Source organism: Phyllostomus discolor, chromosome 2, assembly GCF_004126475.2.
Source record: "Phyllostomus discolor isolate MPI-MPIP mPhyDis1 chromosome 2, mPhyDis1.pri.v3, whole genome shotgun sequence".
NCBI lineage: Eukaryota > Metazoa > Chordata > Mammalia > Chiroptera > Phyllostomidae > Phyllostomus > Phyllostomus discolor.
Window position 1 is genome coordinate 116,249,392 of NC_040904.2, and position 23,978 is coordinate 116,273,369.

At 39.8% G+C, this 23,978-nt stretch overlaps 1 protein-coding gene and 1 pseudogene across 2 annotated transcripts in view; both read left to right on the top strand.

Moving 5' to 3' along the window:
- Positions 1 to 564: 564 nt before the first annotated feature.
- The window catches only part of ZMYM5 (zinc finger MYM-type containing 5), a 41,161-nt gene continuing 17,747 nt past the window's right edge, over positions 565 to 23,978 (top strand). Inside the window, exons 1-5 of one of the 2 annotated variants that reach the window (XM_028531780.2) lie at positions 565 to 671; positions 1,584 to 1,652; positions 2,965 to 4,284; positions 10,394 to 10,886; positions 11,125 to 11,218. In XM_028531780.2, coding sequence (XP_028387581.1) covers positions 3,455 to 4,284; positions 10,394 to 10,886; positions 11,125 to 11,218 — 1,417 coding nt within the window. In that variant the 5' untranslated portion in view covers positions 565 to 671; positions 1,584 to 1,652; positions 2,965 to 3,454. The remainder of the gene's footprint in view (positions 672 to 1,583; positions 1,653 to 2,964; positions 4,285 to 10,393; positions 10,887 to 11,124; positions 11,219 to 23,978) is intronic. The other variant, XM_036018391.1, reaches the window with a different exon arrangement.
- On the top strand, positions 6,224 to 9,092 carry LOC114512747 (annotated as a pseudogene).

Consider the following 23,978-nt stretch of genomic DNA (forward strand, 5'->3'; position numbering starts at 1 on the left):
CCCTCAGGGACAAGGCATGGGTGGACGTGCGCCTGCCCCACATCGCTCGGGAATGCTTTCGCCCGCCGCCCACTGGCCTGCAGCAGCCCCTGCCCGGCGGCCCACATGGGGTGTCTAGGATCTGGACACTTGTGTTTGGGGGACATCCAGGCCCCATCCCTTCCCAGGCAGGGCCACTGGGAAAGACAGCGAGGGCAGGAGGGCTGGCCTCAATGTCTCGAGCCATCCTGACATGGGTGGCACCCCAAGCTCCTGTTCCTCAGGGACTGACTTAGTGGCCGGTGCAGCGGCAACAAAGGCAACGTCGGCCCACTGACCTAAGGAACAGGGAGGGGGCGAGAAGAGAGGGACTCGTCCCAGGCTAGGGCTGGCGGAGTAGGGAGGCCTTGGAAACGCCAGGGGGGTGTGGCCTGCGCCTGACGGACAGCCTCCCGAGCTGACACTTCAAGGGGACCCTGAAGGAGGGCATATGCAGCCAATGGACTCTCCCTAGGCGTCCTGAATCCTCCCCACCAGCCAATGGGGACGCGGAGGGAGGGGTGTGCTCGGATTTAGCTGCGCCGCAGCCGGTGCCAGCGCCACCGCCTCCTTCGCTTTCTCCGTCTCCCCTTCTGTTCGCAGAGCTGAACTCGGGAGTGGATCTTGCGGAGGTTGTGTGGTTTCCGAAGAGGGTAGGTCGGGGTGGGGAAAGTTCCTACCTGGGAGCCGCATCCAGAACCGGGTGAGGTGCGTCCTCGCGGTCTTAGCATTCTGGATCCGCAAACGGTGTGGCTGTGTGTAGCGCAGTTTCGAAAGGCGGGGATGAGTGAAGGCGGCTTCCGGAGCTTTCTACCGGCCCGGGGCTGGCCCCTGAAGCTCGGGTGCCGTTCCCGCTGCACGTTGGTTCCGGGGACTGGTCCGTACTTGCTCCTGGTATCGCTTGTGGCCTCAGGGCTTCCGTGAGGTGGGGAGGGGCCGGTGAGGAAGCAGGGTAGTGGAGTCGCGCGGGCATGTTCCTTTCTCTACGGGTGCTATGGGGGAGGGGCGCCCATTCCTCTCCTTCCCGGAGCTGAGCCAGATTGTGGCGGGGTCCTCAAGTTTGGGGGCAAGGTTCCGTGTCCACTCTTGAGTCCTGCTCCGTACACTCCTTCAGGCCTTATTAGGGCACGATTTTAAGGCGTAAAGGGACGGAAAATCTCGGGTCCTGGGCAAAACACTTGGGACAAGTGGGAGATTTCAACCCAGCGGGATGTGAGCTCCTACCTTTGAGTTGCTGTCTGGAGTGACTGGAGTGACGCCGGGTGGGCCCATTCAGGAGGGAATGCCATTCTCTTGCTGGTCCGGCACCCTTGCCCCTTACCCTTGAGTTGGCCAGGTACCTCCGTCCCCGTTCTGTAGTTTGAAGGAACAGATTTCATCCTGGTGGTTTTGTCACCATAGATTTTTAAATCTGGTTTCCCGCCGCATTGGTGGTTGGGGAGGGCAAAAGAGCGCTGAACTCCTTTATTCTTTGTCCCTCTGCTTCTTCCCTCTGCAGCGTAGGAATTGTGCAACATCCAGGTTGGCTGCAACTAAAGTGTTTTTCATCTTTTCTCTCATTTTAGGACCTAGAATCACCTTCAGGCCAATTTGGTGACGCTTTGGCAGAAATTAAGGAGGAAAATATACCCTTTGTGAGTAATTTTACCCTGCTTTTCTGTTTCATACACTGAGTGCAATAGTACATTGTTGTTTGTGTGACTTACCTCTCTTTTATCTTGAAGTCAAAAGAGCTAATTGCTTGGGGGGACCCTGTCCCCAGAGTCACACTCAGCCAACATCCTAACAGGAGATAGGTAGTCTAGTTATCACAGTACTCATGGTTTTGAGGTGGAACATTCAATTGGTAGTGACTGCCTGATCCTTTCATTATGACATGAATGTTTTTTCCTTTTTACCAGAAAGTAATCTGTTTGGTGTTTGTTTTGGCACAATAAAACACCCAGTTCTCTGTCAGCTATTCAGGTAACAGTTTTAACACCAATCCCTCCTTGACCCAATTGTATTAGGCTTAAAATGATGATTTTTTTTTTTAATGATTCTACATTCATTATCTGGGATTCTGGTGAAGGTGTCCACAGCCCACAGGTTGCATGTGGCCCAGGATGGTTATGAATGCAGCCCAACACAAAATTGTAAATTTACTTAAAACCTTTTTTTTTTGGCTCATCAGTTTTTGTTAGTGTTTGTGTATTCAATGTGTGGCCCAAAACAACTTTTCTTCCAATATGGCCCAGAGATGCCAAAAGGTTGGACACCCCTGCAGTACTGTCTTTGGTCTGCCTGTTTTGTCCTTTCAAGCTAATCAGATAGTTTCCATTGGTCATCAAAAAGAAACTTGTGGTTGGTTTTCTCCTGTTCTCCTAGTTCTCCTAGTATTCCTGCCTTCTCTTTCTTTGCCCTTGTTGCTCCTGGCCAAAGTTGGCTTTGCACTTACTCTATCATGCTTCACAGCACACCTTTTTAGTTAAGATCCAGGACAGTGTGTCGGGATGTAGAGTGCTATGTCTAGCTTTTAGGATTGAATAGTATTCAGCAGGGTAATTTTCTTACGAAACCTGCAGGGGTGATATTTCACATTCTCCAGTAGTTTGTGAAGATGATGGAATGTAGGTATGATTGTAGAGCTCTGATGGACCGCCTTAGCGAAAGGGAACTAGCAGGGACTGAGATTGACAGGGCAAGTCACTGACCCTGTTATAATCACTTAGAAAAGCCATTTTCTCATCAGAGTGTTTCTAGGGTATTTCATCATGATGTGGAAAAAAGGATCAGGTTTTAGTGGCAGCCAGAGTAGGATACACAACTGCTCTCTTTGACAAGTGTAAACGAAGGGTCAATACTTGCACCTTTGTTATGCATATTCACAAATGCACATTCTACTCAGTTAAATGTTTTTTTAGTATGCACATTTTATAAATGAGTAAGTTATGTTTCTCTCCCCAGGATTGCTATGAAGATTGAAATGAGTATAAAAATTGGTAAAGTGCCTGGCCCATAAATTGTGGGACACACACACACATAGACAGTCAAATCCTTTACTCATCTTGTTTTGACGAGAGAAAAAAATGTTTCAGCACTTGGCACTTGCTCGGAACTCATCCCCTCGCTAGAACTTACATGAGTCACAATGCTGTCCTGCAAGAGAAAATGCTTCATCACTTGTCGCTTGCTCACCATTTGGTGCCCCTCTCTCACGATGAAACACAGGTGGTCATATCATTCTTACAGAAGCCCATGAACATTGCAGAACCCCCACACATTCGTCATTAACTGTCTTGTTCTTTTGTGCAACTTAAGGGCTAACCATGGGTCGTAAAAAGGTTAAGAGTGATACTACTAAGCCTAAAAGGCAGTTAATAAGAACCACAATCGAAAAGAAAAAGAGATTGTAGCTAAGTATGAGAGTGGGATAGGTGTGACTGATATCGCTCTTATGTTCAAGATGCCGAGAACGACAATTTCAACGATAGTGAGAAATAAGGAAGCCATAAAAGCAGCAAGTGTTGCTAAAGGTGTAAAGTCTGTGAGTAAGCAACGTTCACAGACGTTGGAAGAAGTTGAAAAAGTGCTTTACATCTGGATTAATGAAAAAGAGTTAGCAGGTGACAGCATTTCTGAGGCAATAATTTGTGAGAAAGCTAGACAATTGCATGCTGATCTGTTAAAAAACAAGCCTGGAACAAGTGGTGAGAGCACTGAAGTGTTCAAAGCCAGTCATGGATGGTTTGATAAATTTAAAAAGAGAACTGGTATTCATAGTGTGGTAAAGCACGGAGAAGTCAATGATGGAGATGTTGAAGAATTAGTGGAGGAGCAGAGTGCAGAGCTCAGCACTGAGGATCTGCAGGAACTTCCAAAGGAGCAGCTGCAGATAGTGGCTGAGGACATTTCTGCGGGTGATACAGAGGAAAGGGAGGAAGCATCTACTGCATTGATTAAAGAAATGTGTGGTAAATGGGTTGAAGTTCAAAACTTTGTGGAAATGTATCACCCAAACAAAGCTCTAGCAAGCCGGAATGTGGACCTGATTAATGAACAAACAATGTCACACTTTAGAAACATTTTGAAACGTAGACAGAAACAAGTTTCTCTTGATAGGTTGTTAGTTGAGCTCCCTAAATCTGAGTCGCCAGCAGTGTTCAGTGAAGCCAAGAGACAAAAAACAGAAGAAACCCTTGAGAAATCTGAAATTATCTTGGAAGAGAACTCCACTCCCTCTACCTCACCACCATCCCATTATGTCAGGAACTCCTCTCAGTACAGGTAAAGTTAAATTTTATTTTATTTTATATAATTAATTGCTTTTTTATTCATGTCTGTTTAGTTTTATAGTTCTGTATTACAAACAACCTCATTACTTAATATTAGCCCAGTAAAATGTGAAAGTTCTGGGGAACTCTCTTTCTTTCTTTCAAGATTTTTTTTATTTTTATTTTTTTAGAGAGGGAAGGGAGAGAGAGAGAGAGAGAGGGAGGAAGGGAGGGAGGGAGGGAGGGAGAGAGAGAGAGAGAGAGAGAGAGAGCGCGGGAGAGAGAGCAGGAGAGAGAGAGAGGGAGAGAGAGAGAGACACACACATCAACGTGCGGTTGCTGGGGGTCATGGCCTGCCACCCAGGCATGTACCCTGACTGGGAATCGAACCTGCAACACTTTGGTTCACAGCCCGCACTCAATCCACTGAGCTACGCCAGCCAGAGATTTGTTTCTAATTACATTATTTCATATGGGAAAAATTCATTCAGCACTCATCACGTGACTATGAGTATTGAGATACCACTGCCTGTGTATATTGTTAATGATAGCTATAATTCTTATCCTTTATTGTTTGATTTCCTGAAATTTGCTTAGATTTATCTGTCAAGCCTTTTAACTGAGTTTTCCATATCTGCTAAAATTCCTGGAAGGTCTTTTTTATATGAGAAATGTTCATTTTTTATGGTCTTTTGCTCATTGGTGGAGAACCTCTTGAGTGCTTATCTTTAGGTCTTTCTTTTTTCATGGTTCCTAATTCCACAGGGAAGAGTAATTTTGAGAAAGAAGTCTTCCAGGAAAGAGTTTGCTGCCTGGAAGATAGAGGTTTAGATGCAACTCTCTGGGATCGGTGGGATTGGGGTCATTTCATTTACATGGTATTGAAGCATTTGACCTTGGTTGATGAACCCCAAAAAAGATCTTACATTCTATCCTCTCTAGAGAAAAAAGTCGAGAACCTGTTCCAGAGTAGGGAAAGACCTGTCAACATGAACATGCAGGGAGAAAAGGGATCAAGGATTTCCCAGTCTTCTTAGTTTAGCCACCTACCCCTATTTCAAGGGTATCTGAAGCCCTTTGAGGATTCTGCAGCCTAATTCAGATTCCCAGCTTTTCCATCACTGTTTCAGAGTTTAGCTCTTGGGTTGGCTGAGTTAGTTATCCACTCTACTGCTTATAAAATTTTGTTGATTTTGTTTCTTTTTTCCTGTGTGTTGTTTATGGAGACTTTAGAAGGGTGTGAAGTTAGTTGTGTATGATCAATCTACCAACTTAATCTCTGTCAATCAAAATCTCAGTCATACGATCCCCATTTACAGTTTAGAAAATGAAAACTTATTTAGATGAAGTAATTTGCTCAGTGGCACACAGCTAGTTAGCTAAATCATGGTGTTTTTTCTCTTTTTGAATAATATTATAGAAATAATAAAAACTGCCCTAGTTGCGTGGCTTAGTTGGTTAGAGCGTTGTCCAGTGCATTGAAGGTTGCCAGTTTTATTCCCGGTCAGGGCACCAGAGATAATTTGAAGGAAAAAAAAAAAAGAAATAATAAAAACTTTTCTGTAGTCTTGTGTTTATGGTTTTAAGGAAGCGTTTGATGGTTAAGTTAAATGCACACTGGCTTTTCAAGATTTTATTACTTATTTTTAGAGAGATGGGAACGGAGGGTGGAGAGGAACATCGATGTGTGAAAGAAACATTGATCAGTTGCCTCTTGCATATACCCATCTGGGGAACTAGCCCACAACCCAGGCATGTGCCCTAACTGGAAATTGAAACAGCAACCCTTTGGTTTGGAGGCCAGCATGCAATCCACTGAGCCACACCAGCTAGGATGATTTTATTTATTTTTATTTTTAGAGAGAGGGAAACGGAGGGAGAAAGAGGGAGAGAAACATAAATGCGTGGTTGCCTCTCACACTTCCACTACTGGGGACCTGGCCTGCAACCCAGGCCTGTGCCCTGACTAGGAATACAACCAGTGACCTTTTGCTTGGTGGACCAATGCTCAAGTAACTGAGCCACAATGGTTAGGGCTGAAATAGACTTTGTTGAATGTTAATTTTGTTTTAATGAATTTGCTTATTGTGATAAAAGATAAGTGATTTTATAAAAATTGTTTTATACATTAATTGCACGTTACATAGTAGCTATGAAATAGATTCTGGAGTCAAGTTTCTTAGATTTCAATTGACTCTATCCTTTCCAGTAATGGAGACTTGGGCAGACACAGATTTTTTTCCTTCTGAATCTTAGTTTCCTAATTGGTAGAGTGGGAAAAAGAATAGATCCTACCTCTTGTAAGCATTCATTGAAAGAGCATATTATTGACATAGTACCTATTAGGAATAAATGTCACCTGTTACGTGACTATAACTATCATCAATTAAATTACTTGTGAAAAATTTCAGAATAGAACTGTTACTTAGCATATTTCAATATGAGGTATTTCAAATGGAATGATGACTGCCAAATGAAGTTTTTTTAAAAACATTGGGCACCCATACAATTCCTGCCTCCTACACTCTCAAGTTTCTAGCTAGAAAACTGAGGCAAGCGTGGATAAACTTAACAGCTTCCCATCTGTCATTCCTATGTACTTATGTGCATTACAGTTATGCCTGCCTTTTTCCCTCTGGCCTTTTTGAGATAGTGATTCCTATTCAAGATCAATTTAACTACCGTCTGTGCACATATCTTCATCTCTCACCTGCAAGAGCCTTGTGGGGCCTCTTTTTATTCATTATTCACTTCTCCAAATTCTTCAACTGTATCCCTCTGTTAGAACCTTTCTTTTGTCATACTCAAGTGCATAGTAGGTACAAAGAAGTGTTTGTTGAATATAACAGAGTGGTGAATAATTTGTGGCCTACAATTAAAGCCCTGAGTTTAAGCCCCATCTGGGCTTACTCAGAATAATTTAATTAGCTTCTCTTTCCTGATCTGTGAAATGGATTAAATTATATCTGTGCTTCATGGTGTTGTTTTTAGAACTTTACATAGAAAATGTAGCATCATCTCTGACACTTCCTGGACAAGACAAAAATGATTTGGAGGGGGAGGACAGGGTTGCAAGCCTGCAGAACAGTGCCTCTTTGCAGCTGTAGCCCTGCCTCGAGCCAAGAGGCAGCAATGGCCCCCCTCAGGAGACCACTAAATTACCTCTTCACACAGCCTCGCCATGGCAACCTATGGACAGAGCTGTGCGTACCCAATGCATATCCCTCTATCATATGCTGGCTTTGGCAAGGCTGTCAGAGATATTTTCAACAAAGGATTTGGTCTTGGGTTGGTGGGACTGGACGTGAAAACAAAGTCATTCAGTGGCATGGAATTCTCAACATCTGGTTCATCTAATACAGACACTAGTAAAATTACTGGGACTTCGGAGGCCAAATATAAATAGTGTCAGTATGGAACACACTCACAGAGAAATGGAACACTGATAACACTCTGGGAACAGAAATTGTAATTGAAGACCAGATTTGTCAAGGTTTGAAACTGACATTTGATAATCACATTTTCACCAAACACAGGAAAGAAAAGTGGTAAATCAAGTCTTCTTACAAGAGGGAATGTATAATTCTTGGTTGCAATGTTGACTTTGTTTTTGCTGGACTTCCAATCCATGGTTCAGCTGTCTTTGGTTACGAGGGCTGGCTTGCTGGGTACCAGATGACCTTTGAGAGTGCCAGATCAAAGCTGATAAGAAATGACTTTGCAGTGGGCTTTAGGACTGGGGACTTCCAGCTATGCACTAATGTCAGTGATGGGACAGAATTTTGAGGTTCAATTTATCAGTAAGTATGTGCAGATCTTGACACTTCAGTAAACCTTCCTTGGACATTAGGTACCAACTGCACTTGCTTTGGCATTGCAGCTGTTTGTCATTTGGATCCCCTGACTTCCATTTCTGCAAAAATCAACAACTTGCCCTGGCTGGTGTAGCTCAGTGGATTGAGTGCGGGCCTGCGAACCAAGGGGTTGCTGGTTCAATTCCCAGTCAGGGCACATGCCGGGGTTGCGGGCCAGGTCCCCATTTGGGGCCATGTGAGAGGCAACCACACACTGGTGTTTCTCTCCCTTTCTTCCTCCCTCCTCCCCTGCTCTAAAAATAAGTAAGTAAAATGTTTGTGTTTTTTTTTTTAAATCAACAACTCTAATTTAATTGGAGTGGGCTAAACTCAGACTGTGAGGCCTGGTGTGATGCTTACACTTCTTCTGTGGTAGATTGGAAGAGCATTATAATGCTAGAGGCTACAAACTTGGGCTTGCCCCGGAGTTAGAGGCTTAATCCAGCTGAAAGAAAGCTTTGAGAATGGATCAACAGACCACCACCAACAACAACTATTAAAAAAGGAAAAATGGAAAGGGGGGGGGGAGCTCTGGGAATGGATATCAGAAGATTTGGTTTTAATATATTTACATTGTGAACAACAGGCTATTTTCCCCTCTAAGAAGGTGATCAAAACAAAGGCTGAGCTAAACAAGAGCTGTGTTTCAAATATTTACACAGTTATTTGTTGGTTTCAAGTTGAATTGGTTATCTACTTAATAGTGCAGCCTTTGTGCAGTTCCTTATACATTATTTAAATGTATTTATTAAACACACTGCCCAACAATAATGAAATAGACCTTTGTGAAAACTGCAGTTGTGTGCATGTTTGTTTTTATGTTCCTTTTAACATTGCATATTACCATGGAATAAAATGGATCAGTGGATTTAAGATGAGGTTAAAAAATTTTTTGTTAAATAGTAACCATTAGAATCACTTTTGGTAGCCTAAAACTTGACAAATTATGAATAAAACAAGTATACATTTAAAATTATTTGGGCCCTGGCTAGTGTGGCTCAGTGGATTGATGCTTACACTTTCTTCTGTGGTAGATGGGAAGAGCAATATAATGCTAGAGGCCACAAAGGTGGCCTCTAGCATTATATTTTATTCTAGCATTATATTTATATCCATTTTATTCAATGGCAATATTCAATGTTAAAAGGAACATAAAAGCAAACATGCACACAACTGCACAGTTTTCACAAAGGTCTATTTCATTATTGGTGGGTAGTGTGTTTAATAAATAAATAATGTATAAGGAACTGCAAAACCAAATAGTCGCTGGTTCGATTCCCAGTCGGGGCACATGCCTGGGTCGCAGGCCAGGTCTCCAGTACGGGGCGCACAGGGGGCAACCATACATTGATGTTTCTCTCCCTCTCTTTCTTCCTCTCTTCCCCTCTTGCTACACAAATAAATAAAATCTTTACAAAAATTATTTGGAAAGATTTAATCACATAGTTATGTTGGAAGTTTAGAGAATTTGAAAACAATAACAAAAGACTATGGAAATAGAAATTGGACAGTAACAATAATTAGTATTTGTAGTATATTGATTATATTTGGGCTCTAGGTTATTAATAGTTAGATAAGTTATTTTGTTAATGTTTTCTATTTTAAAGGAAAACAGGTATATTTTCCTATAAAGGGTGAGTGAGTTAAATTGAGTGCAGCAGTTCCTCAAATAATGTTTCATTATATTGTTGACGAAATGTTATAGGGACTTAGCTTTTGTTTGTATCAATTAGCCTGTGGTAAAATTGGTTTCCTTAAATATTTTGCGTAAAGTTGCAGAAGATACTGATGTTAAGTGAGGACTATACTGTTAGTTGAGTAGATTTTTTTTAAGGACTACCAAAAATCAAATAATTAGTTTTCATCAAACTCTGAAGAAATAAGCACAATATGGTTAGTGGGAAAGGAAAAACTGAATGGGTGTCTTAAAAGTTCAGTCAGCCTGGCTGGTGCTGCTCAGTGGATTGAGTACCAGCCCGTGAGCTGAAAGGTTGCTGGTTCAATTCCCAGTCAGGGCACATGCCTGGATTGCAGGCTAGGTACCCAGTTGGAGGCATGTGAGAGGCAACCAATTGGTGTATCTCTTTCACACATTGATGTTTCTCTCCCTCTCTTTCTCCTCCCCTTTCCCTCTCTATAAAAGTAAATAAATAAAATCTTTTTAAAAAGGTCAAAATCACATGAATATAACTTAAAATTTCTTCTGTGTCCTTTCTTATAATAATCATAATATACTATAACTTTTTTTCTTTTCTCTGTCTCTTATAGGTTCTTTGGCTTGAACACAGGTTCAGCAGGAGAATTAGACTTGACACAACAGACTCCTGTGTTTTTAGGTAGTAAAGCCATGACAGCTAGTCTCATGAAAGTAGGAAGTTCATTTGGTGACCCAACTAGTCCTTTAGTTAATAGATCTAGAAACTCAACAGTGGAAGATGATGATGATGATGTTGTGTTTATTGAATCTATACAACCTCCTTCCACTTCTTCAGCAATAGCTGATCAAAGAAATTTCATATTTGCTTCATCAAGAAATGAAAAGCTACAAGGAAATTATTCCATGATTCTTTCTTCCTCGAGAGATTTGGCTTCTCAGAAGGGAACTATAAGTGAGACCATTGTTATTGATGATGAAGAGGACATAGAAACAAATGGAGAGGAAAAGAAAACTTCTTCCAGTTTTACTGAATGGGGACTTCCAGAAACTAGAAACAGAACCAAAGATGTGGATTTCTCCACTTCCAGTCTTTCAAGAAGAAAGGTAAATGCAGGAATGGGTGATAGTGTTATCAGTGCAGAATCGACTCTGAAATTCAGATTGCTAGTTTTACAACCTTAGATACAGGTGTAAGCTCTGTGAATGCTGGGCGAGATATGAACTTAATGAGTACACTTGTAACATGACTGTAGAATACCAACTTGGGAGATGTCGCTAAAGGACTTCAGTCAAGTAACTGGTGTTAATATACAAACATACACCCCCATCTTTAACTTCACAGACCAAGACTGGAGTAGGACCTTTTAATCCTGGTAGAATGAATGTGGCAGGAGACGAATTTCAGAATGGAGGATTTGCAACTCATCATAGTCCTGGTAAGCCATAAGTGATCTTCTACCTTAAGTCAGTAAACTTTTGGCTTTAGTACTTGTATCATTTTGTTTATGTTTTATGTGTGGATGTTGTCTTTCTCTCAACTTTCAGGTTAATATAGAATATTTTAGTTAATAAAGCTGTGTGATCTACTTGTTCTCTGAATTTTCAGGAATTACTGTATTTTACCCATTGTGGTTTACATCTAAAGTGTTTTAATTGAAAATCTCCATAACCACTACCCCACCCTTGTTTACTAATATCTATTTTAATGTAAAAATTAGCCCCCCCAAAAGCCCCCACCCCTCAAGGCTGGTATATTTCACCATACCAGGCCCTTTTTATCCTTTCTTGGAGAATGAATAAAAACTTCACACTCTGCAAAAACAAAAGAAAAAAATTAAATAAAAACCATCCAATACTTCTGGCTAGTGTAGCTCAGCAGATTGAGTGCTGGCCTGTGAACCAAAGGGTTGTTTGTTTGATTCCCATTTAGGGCACATGCCTGTTTTGCAGGCCAGGTCCCCACTTGGGGACACACAAGAGGCTACCACACATTGATGTTTCTGTCACTTTCTCTATCCCTTCCCTCTCTCTTTAAATAAATAAATAAAATCTTTAAAAATATATCATCCAATAAAAAGGGTTGAAGTGAAGCGGAAGATAAAGTAATATTACTTAATCGAATTTTGTTTAATTTGTAATTATGTAACTTAAAATCTCAAATTTTTGCTTTACCAGTATTTACTGTTGAACTGCTTGTTTTCTGGTTTTCATTTTTAAATCAGTATTTTATTGCTTAATTTTAAGTTTCTTGCCTTTAATTCAGAGACCTATGTTTTAAAAACAGTCTTGTTCTGATAAAATTAAGATATAAGGAAAGTTATTTGCCAAATAGCAAATCTTTTTTTGTGACTTTTTCACGACACATGTGGTTTGGGGAGGAATTTTTTATATTTAAGACAAGGAAGGTGTTGTTGGTATTGGGTTTTGGCCTTTTTAGTGCTTTTTAGCTATTGACCAACTTAGACTTTTGGGAAAGGACTGAAAAGTAACTTAAATTACTTACTGTAACCTAGATACTTGCTGCTTTAATGGAATGCTGCTAGTAGTTTTTTTCCTTTTTTTTCCAATTAATCTTTTTCTCTGGTTATGCAAATACTATGTGGTTATTGTAGAATATTTGGAAGAAATCATAATACCTGTCACCTTACCCTTCTAACCAGAAGTAAGCACTGTAGAAATTTGGGGTGTACTTTTTTTTGCTTTTAGTCTTTGCTTCTATGGTTGTAGAAAATATAATTCAGAGTATATGACATATAGGTTTGTATTCTGTTGATTTGTTTAGGCTAAATTTTAGTGTGTTATGTCATTTTAAAATAGAAGTTTCATGGCTATAAAATAGTCCTTTGTGTCTGAGATACCTGTTCCTCTACTTTCTTTCAGCATTTATATGGTTTCCCATTTTTTACTGCAGACTTTTTTGGGTTTTGTTTCTGTTTTTGGATTTTTTGTTTTGCTTTGGGTTTTTTCTTTCTTTCTTTCTTTTTTGGACATGGCATCAAAACCTGGCAAATGGTAGTTTCTTAAACATTCTACAGTGAAGAATTTTAAACTATATACATAATGAACTTTTCATACTCTATTAAAGTCCAGGTGGTGAGCTCCAGAACAGTATTGACCAGCTGGTGTTTGAATGACAACCATAAGTGAAGATGATATTTTTTTCTTTTCTGCAAGTGCATGATAGTGGACAAAACTACTCAGCAGTTTTACCCATCATTGCTTTTTCACCAGTGGTGCAAATACCAACACAGTGAACAAGGCAGATAATTTTAGTATTATTATGGAAATATTTTGGCCTCCCAGGTTCTCTATTTATTTCTTTTTCTAATACAATATTTAGTAGAAGTGGTAAGAATATAAACCCTTGTCTTGGTCTTGACTTGGCATGGGCAGGGAGAAGCACTTGACATTTTATTGTTATATGTATTATTAGCTCCTCTCAAATATAATTAGCTCTTTATCTGTATATTTTATTTAATAATCTGTTATTTTAGGCAGTTTCTTAATTGTAAACAGGGTTCACAAGAATATTTGAAACTTGGCACACTTTTTTTCTTGAGAAAAGTTTCTGTAGGCAGAATTGCTAAGTCAAAATGTCAACATTTTTAAAGCTTTTGATGGTTAATGCCAAATTTTCCCCACCAAAGAATTGTATTACTTTCCATACAACAGAAGAGTTTTTGTTTCCATATTGTAAGCTTTCCTCAGGGGTAGGAATGGCATTTAATGTTTGCTAAACTGATCACTAAACTGTGGTATCTTGATTAATTTATACATCATTGAACTTGTAAAAATATATTTGCAAACGTTTTATGAATTTGTTCATTCATGTTTGTTGTCAGTTTACTACTATGTACACCTTTTGTTTATTGATTAAGAGTTGAGCCCGATAGACAGTATCATAAAAATTTAGGATCTCTATATTGAAAGATATGTTAAAAGTAATTGAATATGTTGAAGACTTAAAATAATATCCATTGAAAATCATTCTTTTGGGTATATTTCCTACATTGTTTTTCTTTTTTATTTTGTAATTATTTCTTAAGTTTTAGATGTGTTTGTTTGTATAAGCACAAACTTCATCTTATGTGCATTGATTATTAGAGAGAGAGGAAGGGAGAGAAAGAGCAAAACATTGAAGTAAGAGAAACATCTATCAGTTGTCTCCCGTACATGCTGATAGGAGGTTAAAACCAAGGTTCTGAAAGGAGGTTAAAACCAGAAGTCTTACCATGTATTTCTTTTATGTTTCAGTGTTCCCATTTTTCACCTGGACTGAAATGAAGTTGTTTATTTAATGTTGATGTGGATAAATAAGGTGCTTGTCAATTTTAAAGCATAGCAAATAATTGATAATTACAAAAAAGCAGCCTGTAGTTAGATACTTAATTGTGGACATAATTAAAACTTGCAGACCATTGTTTGCAAGTAGTTTTGATTACTGCTGGATTTTTTTTTATTTTTGTCCTTTTTATATTGCATTAAGTCAAACTAAACTATGTTTAGTTTATACTCTTCTCCTTATATAAATATCAGTGATTTTAAAATGTAACAGAAGAAGAAAAGGGTACTAAAATGACTCAGTTGAACACTCATTTATATAAGTGAAAAAAGTTTTGTTCTGGCTGGGTAGCTCAGTTGGTTAGAGTGTCATCCTGATATGCCAAGGTTGTGGTTCATCCCCAGTCAGGCACATATAAGAATCAACCAAGTGAATGTATAAATAAAATACTGGAACAAGAAATTGATTTCTCTCAAATCATAAAATTAAAATAATTTTTTAAAAGGAAAAATTTAGCTCTGGATGAGTGGCTCAGTTGATTGAAACATTGTCCTGTACAAACCAAAGGTTGCAGATTTCATCCAGTCGGGCACATACCTAGGTTCAGGTTGGTCCCAGTCTCAGCTCATATGGAAAGCAACCAGTAGATGTTTCTCTCACATCTTTGTTTTGCTCTTACCTCTTTCTCTCCCTTCCTTTTGCTCTAATAATCAATGAACATATCCTCAGTGGGACTCAAAAAGTTTCAGTAATGTTTAAACTATAGTTTATGATATGGTACAAATTTCTATTAGCTATGAAGTGTGAATGAATTAACATTCCTGAAGTTCTCAAGAAGTTTTATTTTGGGGGACAAAATTTATAAAACCAGATCCTTTGAATAAATAACATTTAGTCTAGAATTCTGAAAAGAACATTCATGAAGTTGTCAGATGAATTGTGATGAGATATGTTTGTAACTTTCTTAAAAGTTAGGTTACTTGTGGAAAGGACCAAAGGACCTTGTTTTTGTTGCAGTTTTTTCACTCTTTCTTTAACTTGAATGTAACATAGTAAAAAACTGTCTTATTAAAATATATTATTTAGATTTTGTTTTGCTTGCTATCAGCATTAATAAGTGAACCAATTTTTTACCACAAAAATGATAGAATGAGATGGAAAAAATTATTGTTGTTATTGTTTAGAGTCATAGCTCCCCTAGTGTCTTACCCTAGGTGCTCTTTGCTTCCCACTTCTATAAATTGAAGGATTCCAACACAGGACAATAAAAAAGTAACAGCAAGATAAGGATCTCTGGAGTGGAATCATAATTAACTGTAGGGCTTATGGGCTGATATTTCATATAAACATTATGGCTCTGCATTAAGTACACATAAAACTAAGTATTCCATCTTATGAAAAATAAGCTTATGTTCATTAGTGTGGACCTGTGAGGTCATTTAATTCTTTCTTTTTTAATGCTCACCCAAGAATATGTTTATTGATTTTTAGAGACAGATAGAAACATCTATGTAAGGGTAAATCTGTCACTTCCCCTTCTCAATCCACTAGGAGATTGAACCCACAACATTTTTGGTGCACGAACAATGCTCCAGTCAACGGTGCTACCCAGCCAGGGCTCATTTAATCATTTTATTAACCTTTTCTATCTTTTTTTTTTTAGATTTTTTTTTCAATTAAAGTTTACATTCAATGTTATTTTGTATTAGTTTCAGGTGTATAGCAATAGTGGTTAGACAGTCATATACTCCCAGTTTCCCATTGATATTTCCAGTAACCTAGAATTCTACATACTTGTTATAATATTATTGGCTATATTCCCTATACTGTACATTAAACATCCCCATGACTATTGTGTAACTACAAATTTGTGCTTCTTTTTAAAATTTATTTAGTTTTTACACAAAGGGGAAGGGAGGGAGTAAGGCAAGTAGAGATACACTGATGTTCACAGAGAAACATCAATCAGCCACCCCTTGCCTACATCCCAACTGGGGACAAAACCCCACAACACAGTCATGCCCTGATGGGAATCAAACCGGTGACCCCTCACTCTGGGGTCACTTCTCACTCCATTATGGGTTGGGATAATGCCCAACCCATAGCCCCACTGGTTAGGGCACAAATTTGTACTACTTAAATCCCTTCACCTTTTTCACCTGCCTGCCCTCCTCTTCCCTGTTGGCAACCATCAGTCTATTCTCTATTTATGAGTCTGTTTCTGTCTTATTTGTTCATCTGTTTTATATCTTGTTCTTTAAATCCCACATATAAGTGAAATCATGATATTTGTCTTTGTTTGACTTATTTCAATTAGCATAACACCTTATAGGTTCATTCGTGCTGTTACAGATGGTAAAGTTTTCTTCTTTTTTTTAAGTATTTTTTATTGATTATGCTATTAGCAGTTTTTCCCAATTTCTGCCCTGCCCGCCTAACCTTCCACCATTTCCTTCACCTTAGTTCATGACCATGGGTTGTACATATAAGTTCTTTGAGTCCTCTGTTTCCTATACCATTTTTTTATCTCCCCATCTATTTTATGCCTACCAATATACTGCTTCTTCCCTGTACCTTTTCCCCCCTTTTCCTCCCTTCCCCCTCCCACTGAAATCCCTTCATGTGATGTTCATTTCTCTGATTCTGTTCCTGTTCTAGTTGTTTGCTTAATTTTGTTTCCATCGCTCTTCTTTCCTTTAGGTTCATTTGTTGATAGTTGTGAGTTTGTTGTCATTTTACTGTTCATAGTTTTGAGCTTCTTTTTCTTAGATTGTCTGTTTATTTCATATAATAATGGATTGGTGATGATGAACTCCTCTAACTTGACCTTCTCTGGGACAGCCACTTTATCTGCCCTTCCATTCTAACTGAAAGCTTTGCTGGATAGAGCAATCTTGATGTAGATTGTTGCTTTCATGACTTGGAATACTTCTTTTCCAGCCCCTCCTTTGCCTGTAAGGTTTCTTTTGAGAACCATCAGCTGACAGTCTAACGGGCACTCCTTTGTAGGTAAGTGCCTCCCTTTCTCTTGCTGCTTCTAGGATTCTCTCCTTAATTTTAATATTGGGTAATGTAATTATGATGTGCCTTGGTGTATCCTTCTTTGGGTTCACCTTCCTTGGGACTCTCTGGGCTTTTTGGACTTCCTGGAAGTCTGTTTTCTTCATCAGATTGGGGATGTTTTCCTTCATTATTTGTTGAAATAAGTTTTCAATTTCTTGCTGTTCTTCTTTGGGCACCCCTATAATTTGGACATTGGAACATTTCAGGTTGTCTTAGAGGTTTGTAAGACTCTCTTCACTTTTTTGAATTCTTGTTTCTTCATTCTGTTCCCATTGAATGTTTATTTTTTCCTTTTTGTTCCAAATCGTTGTTTTGAGTCCTGGTTTCCATCCTGTCACTGTTGGTCCCTGAATATTTTGCTTTATTTCATTTTAGGTATCTTTCATTTGTTCTTTCATTTCTTGGCCAAGCTCCAACCAAGTTCAATCAGATCTGTGAGATGTTGATTATACCAGGGCTTTAAGTTCTCCATCAGATGTATTGGCTATGTCCTCATCATTTAGTTCTTTTTCTGAGGTTATGCTCTGTTCTTTCATTTTTGGGCCATATTTCTTTGTCTTGGCACACTTGAGAAGGTATAAGGGGGTAGGGCCTTAGGAACTCACCCAGGCCAGTGCTATGCTGCAGGTCTTTGCTGTGCTGTGGGTGCTGCCTGTGCGGGAGGTGCCAGACAGGGAACAATGAAGCTCACCTACTTGTCCCTAGCACACTTTCTGACGGACTCTTGTGTGAGACTGGGAATTTCTCCTACTGTATCAACCCTGAGTCTGTTTCCCCTTAAGTCAGCACAGCCTGAGCAGCCTGTCTCCAAGCCTCGGGCAGCCACATCCTGACCCAAAGGTCCGTGGATTGGCTTGGTTTTTCTCCACGGGCCTACGTTGTCTGCCACCTTACAGGTCTAGTTGTTCTGATTGACTTTTTTTTTTCTTTAATTCCTTGGTTGTTGGAGTTCCATGCAGCTTGATTTTTCTGGCACTTCTGGTTGTTTATTGATTTTAGATTGGTTGTTATCCTCATTTGGGTTGTGTGAGGAAGTGAAAGGTTTCTACCTATGCCTCCATCTTGACCGAAACCAAGCTCGTTCTTTTTTTATGACTGAGTAATATTCCATTCTGTAGGGAGAATGAGGGGGCATCAATAGGTGGTTGCCTCTCACGCCCCACAACGGGACCGGCCCACAACCCCCAGGCATGTGCCCTGACTGGGAATTGACCTGGTGACCCGGGGACCCTTTGGTTCATAGGCTGGCGTTCAACCTACTGAGGCATATCAGCCCAGCCAGGGCTGTGTACCATCACTTTATTATCCACTTGGCTATCTATCGACTCTTGGTTGCTTCCATATCTTTACTATCTTAAATAATGCTGCAATGAACATAGTGGTGCATATAATCTTTAAAATTAGTGTTTCGGGTTATTTTGGGTATATATCCAGAAGAGGAAACACTAGGTCATAAGATAGTTCCATTTTTAATTTTTTTGAGGACCTTCCATACCATTTTCCATAATGGCTGTACCAATCTATTCCCACCTACAGTGCACAAGGGTTCCCTTTTCTCCACATTTTCACCGTTTGTTGATTTCTCTATGATAGCCATTCTGACAGGTGTGAAGTAACAGATCATTGTGGTTTTTGTTTTATTTTTACTAGTATTTATTTATTCACAATTTATTCCCACAACATAAATTAATGTTTTTTATGGGATATTTTTTTTTCCTCTGCATTGCATCTTGGGAGCTTTGTTCATGTGGATGTGCTCAGTGACCAGAGAATCTATAGCTAAACCTTAAGTTCAGCATTACTTTCTGCATTTTTAAGCATGTGCAGCAAAAATTCAGCACTCATTTTGAGCCACTGATCCTGTTTCCACCCCACTGTTTGATGTGGGCACACCTACCAACTCTACCACTGTAATGATACAATGGCACAGCTTCTATAAAGTGATGTCCTTCAGATCCTTGGTGGCTTTTCAAATATGCATACCTTTCATGACCTGGGCAGTTTCTCGAGTGTTCTTAACATGAACACAAATATTTGAACCTCTTGATTTACGTAATTTTGCAGGTTTTTCTAGGTCAAGTGAATGGTGAACCATTTTCAGAGGTCACTTAAGGCCCCTTACAGGAAGCTCATTGTGTGTGGTTTTAATTAGCACTTCTCTGATAATAGTAAGTTGAGTGTCTTTTCATATGTCTATTGGCCATCTGTGTGTCCTCTTCAGAGAAGTGTCTATTCAGCTCCTTTGCCCATTTTTAAATTGGATTGGGGGGGGGTTCAAGGTTTATTTTGTTTCTTGATGTGTTGAGTTGTATGCATTCTTTATAAATTTGGGGTATTAGCCTTTTATTGGATGTATTATTGGCAGACCTTCCCTTATTCAGTAGGTTGTCTTTTTGTTTTGTTAATGATTTCTTTTACCTTGCCAAAACTTTTCAGTTTGATGTAGTAGCTTTTATTTTTTTGTTCTATTTCCCTTGCGCAAGGAGATATATCAGAAAAAGTAGTACTAAAAGAAATGTACGATTTTACAGCCAATGTTTTCTTCTAAGAGGGTTTTCTTTTTTTTTTTTTTTTAAGATTTTTATTTATTTACTTTCAGAGAGAGAGAGAGGGAGAGAAACATTGATGTGCCAGAGAAACACCAGTTGGCTGCCTCTCACAGGCCCACACCTGGAGATGTAGCCTGAAACACCAGGCATATGCTGCAAAAGGGAATCAAACCAGCACCCTTCAGTTTGCAGGCTGGGGCTCAATTCACTGAGCCACACCAGCTAGGGCTCTTGTAGGAGTTTTATGATTTCAAGTCTTATTTAAATCTTTGGTCTATTTTTGAGTTTATTCTTGTATGTGGTGTTTGAGGTGGTCTGGTTTCATTTTTTTGCATTGTCTATCCAATTTTCCAACACCATTTATTGAATAGGCTGTCTTTACCCCATGGTATGTACTTGCCTTCTTTGTCAAATATTAATTGACCATATAGGTGTGGGTTTATTTCTGAGCTTTCTGTTCCATTCCACTGATCTATGTATCTGTTTTTATGCCAGTACCATGTTGCTTCGTTACTATACCCTTGTGGTATAGTTTGATATCAAGTAGCATGATACCTCCAGCTTTGTTCTTCTTTCTCAAAATTGCTGGACTATTTGGGGTCTTTGTGATTCCATATAAATTTTGGATTATTCTAGTTCTGTAAAGTATGCAATTGTATTTTCATGGGAATTGCATTGAATCTGGAGATTGCTTTGGGTAGTATGGATATTTTAATGATAATTCTTCCAGTACATGAGCATTTAAATTCTTCCATGTATTTGTGTCTTCTCAGTTTCTTCAGTGTCTTATAGTTTTCTGAGTGAGGTTTTTACCTCTTTGATTAAAATTTATTTCTAGGCATTTTCCTTTTTTTTTAATGCAAATTATAAATGGGATTTTTTTTATTTTTCCTTTCTGATTGCTTATTATTGGTTTATAAAAGTGCAATCAACTTCTTAATACTTTGCATCCTAATACGTGAAGTTGTTTTAGTTTTAAGGTTCTGTATAACACTATTTTGTTATTTGCAAATAATGACAGTTTTTACCTTCTTTCAATTTGAATGCATTTTATTTCTTCTTTTGGTATGATTGCTATGGCTAGGACTTCCAATACTGTTAATAAGAGTAGTGAAAGTGGATTCCCTGTCTGTTCCTAATCTTAAGGGAAATGCTTTTAGTTTTTCCCATCGAATATGATGTTAACTGTGGGTTGTCATATATGGCATTTATTATGTGAGGTTATGTTCTCTTTGGTTGAGAGTTTTTAATCAAATTGGTGCTGGATTTTGTCAAATGATAATTTTCTATCGATATGTTCATTTTAATTTTTATTCTTTATTGTATTTATATGATATGTCATATCAATTGATTTGCAGATATTGTACTAACCTTGTATCTCAGGAATAAATCCCACTTGACCCTGGTGCATATGATCTTTTTAATGTAGTACTGAATTCAATTTGCTAATATTTTGTAGAGAGACTTTAGTGCAGGTCAGTGTCAGGCACTATCCATGACTGGCCCTGGGTTACCTGTTTGGAGCTACAAGTGAATCCACACTTTGTGACTGCCTGATTGAGCCTAGGTGCTCATGGGAGGGGCCAGGCTGTGTACCAAGGCCAGCTTCCACCTGATGGCTGCCTCTTCGGCTCAGTCATCGAAAGATCCTCTGGCTGTACATAAGTTGCATGATGTTCATTCTCAATGAGTCATGCGGTAGGGGTAAATGTTGTTCACCCTGTTGATAGAGATTCAAACTTGACACTCACGCTGGGTCTGAAATCGCTCAGCAAAAGTCTCATTGTACACCAAGGCTAGCCACCACCCACCTGATGCCTGTGGTTCTTTGTGGTGGGGCAGGGTCTTGGGGAATTGTTAGGGTGAGGTCAGTAGAATACATTAGCTAAAACAGATTAAGATTTGGCAATGTGGAGGGAGGGCTCTGTGCAGGAATGGTGGCGCTGAGTAGGGGCTTTCAGGGGGGAAAATGACCCCTTCGAGAGTCTTCCCCCCAAAATATCTGTTCCTCAGAGCTTCAGCGTAGCAGGGCAGGACTAGTACCTCTTTCTAGCCTAAATTGGCATGCAAGAGAGTGTTTGACCCAGGTAAAAATGGTGTGTATGAGCAGTATGGAAGAGAGACCTAGCACAGGGACATTAGCAGCTGTCCCTCTAGCTTTCTCCTCAAGGCTACACAGCCCAATTTCTCCTTGTATGACTCTGAGCCACCATCCCTCTGCTGGAGCCCAGGGTGAGTGTCCACAAATAAGATTTTTTTGCACTGGCCCTTTAAGAGGGCCCTGGGGGATCTAGCAGACTCCTGTTTCTCCCTGGTAGATACAAAATTCCCACTGGTTTCCTCGGCAAAATTCTGTGGACACCTTCCTGGCACTAGTGCTCTTAGCTGGGAGCCTACAGTGGAGTTGAGATACTAACTCCTTGGGAGGGGGTGGGGGGACCTTTTGTGGTTGCAGTTCAGATAACTTTCTAGATTCTCAACTATCACACATGGGTGCCAGGCCAGTCCTTTTTTGTGTCTCTGATCTTTCTACCAGTCTCAATTGGCTTCATTTGTAAATTCTTGGTTATAACATTTCTGTTCATTTAGTCTTCATGTGGATATTCTGGTTGACTGTTATATAATTTTGTTGTAATTTGGTGTTTTTCCTGGGAGAAGGTGAGTATGACTTCCACCTACTCCACTGCCATCTTGTATCCTTCCATCATTAACCTTTAGGGCAGACTTTTTTTTTTAATTGATTATACTGTTAGGGTTGCCCTGATTTATCTCCTTTTGCTCCTTTCCACCTGGCAACCCCACTCCCTCAGGCAATGCCCCCACCCTTGTTCATGTCCACAGGTCATACATGTAAGTTCTTTTGTTACTCCCTTTCCTATACTGTACCTTACATCCCCATGGCTATTCTGTAACTACCTATTTGTACTTAATCCCCTCACCTCTCACCCATTCTCCCACAACCTCCCCCCATCTCTTTATTTTTAATTTTTAGCATTTTAATTGTGATGTGTCTTGGGGTGGGCCTCTTTGTGTCCATCTTTTTGGAAATCTGTGCTTCCTGGATTTGCATGTCTATTTGCTTCACCAAATTAGGGAAGTTTTCGTTTCACTGTTTTTTTCAAATACATTTCCAATTTTTTGCTCTTTCTCTTCTTCTAGCACCCCTATGTGAATGTTGGATTACTGAAAGTTGTCCCACAGGCTGCTTACAAGCTATCCTCATTTTTTTGGATGCTCTTTTCTTCTTGTTCTAATAGGTTGTTTTTTGCTGCCTCATGTTCCAAATCGTTGATGTGATTCTCGGCTTCACCCACTCTACTGTTGTTACCATATAAATTGTCCTTTATTTTAATTAGTGTATCCTTTGTTTCTGATGAAATCTTTCTTTTTCTTTTTTTGTATTTTATTTATTTATTTTTAGAGAGGGAAGAGAGGAAGATAGAGAGAGAGAGAGAAACCTCAGTGTGTGGTTGCTGGGGGGTTATGGCCTGCAACCCAGGCATGTACACTGGCTGGGAATCGACCTGGGCACTTTGGTTCCCAGCCCCCCGCTCAATCCACTAAGCTACACCAGCCAGGCTTGATGAAATCTTTTTTAGGCTGTTAGGTCCTCACTAAGTTCCTTGAGTATCCTGCACCAGTGTCTTGAACTCTGCGTCTGAAAGATCACTTATCTTCATTTTGTTTAGCTCTTTTTTCTGGAGTTTGATATGTTTCTTTCCATTGGGCCATGTTTCTTTGTCTCTTCATTTTGGCAGCCTCCCTGTTGTTTTTTATGTGTATTAGATAGACCTGCCTGTGTCTTGGTAGTGTTGCCTAATGTAGTGGGGTGTCCCATAGGATCCGGTGGCACAGCTCCCCTATCAACCCACGCTAGGTTTACTTGAGGCACAACCTCCATATGTTGTGAGTACGCTCTCCTCTTGTAGTGAGCTTTGATTGCTATGACAGCTTAATGGAAGGGATTGACCCAGGTCATTCAGCTGCGAGGACTGACTGACCACTGACCACCATCCTCTGCCTTCCATGGATAATCAGCTGTGCAGGCATAGGGTGGTGGTGCACTGTCGTGGTCTGTACCTCTCCACTGAGTGTGCAGGCTCTGGGGTTCTCCAGATGGTGGAGAGTAATGTCAGTCTCAACACCTGGGCCACTCTGCCTGAGCTGTAAAGCAGTCTGAGATGACTGCTGCTAGTACCCAGCCTGAGGCTCACTGAGTCCAGGTATTGCTTGTTTGAGGGGATTTAGGAAGTTGTAAAGCATGTTAAGACCAGCCATTCATATGGAAAAGCAGCTGTGTGG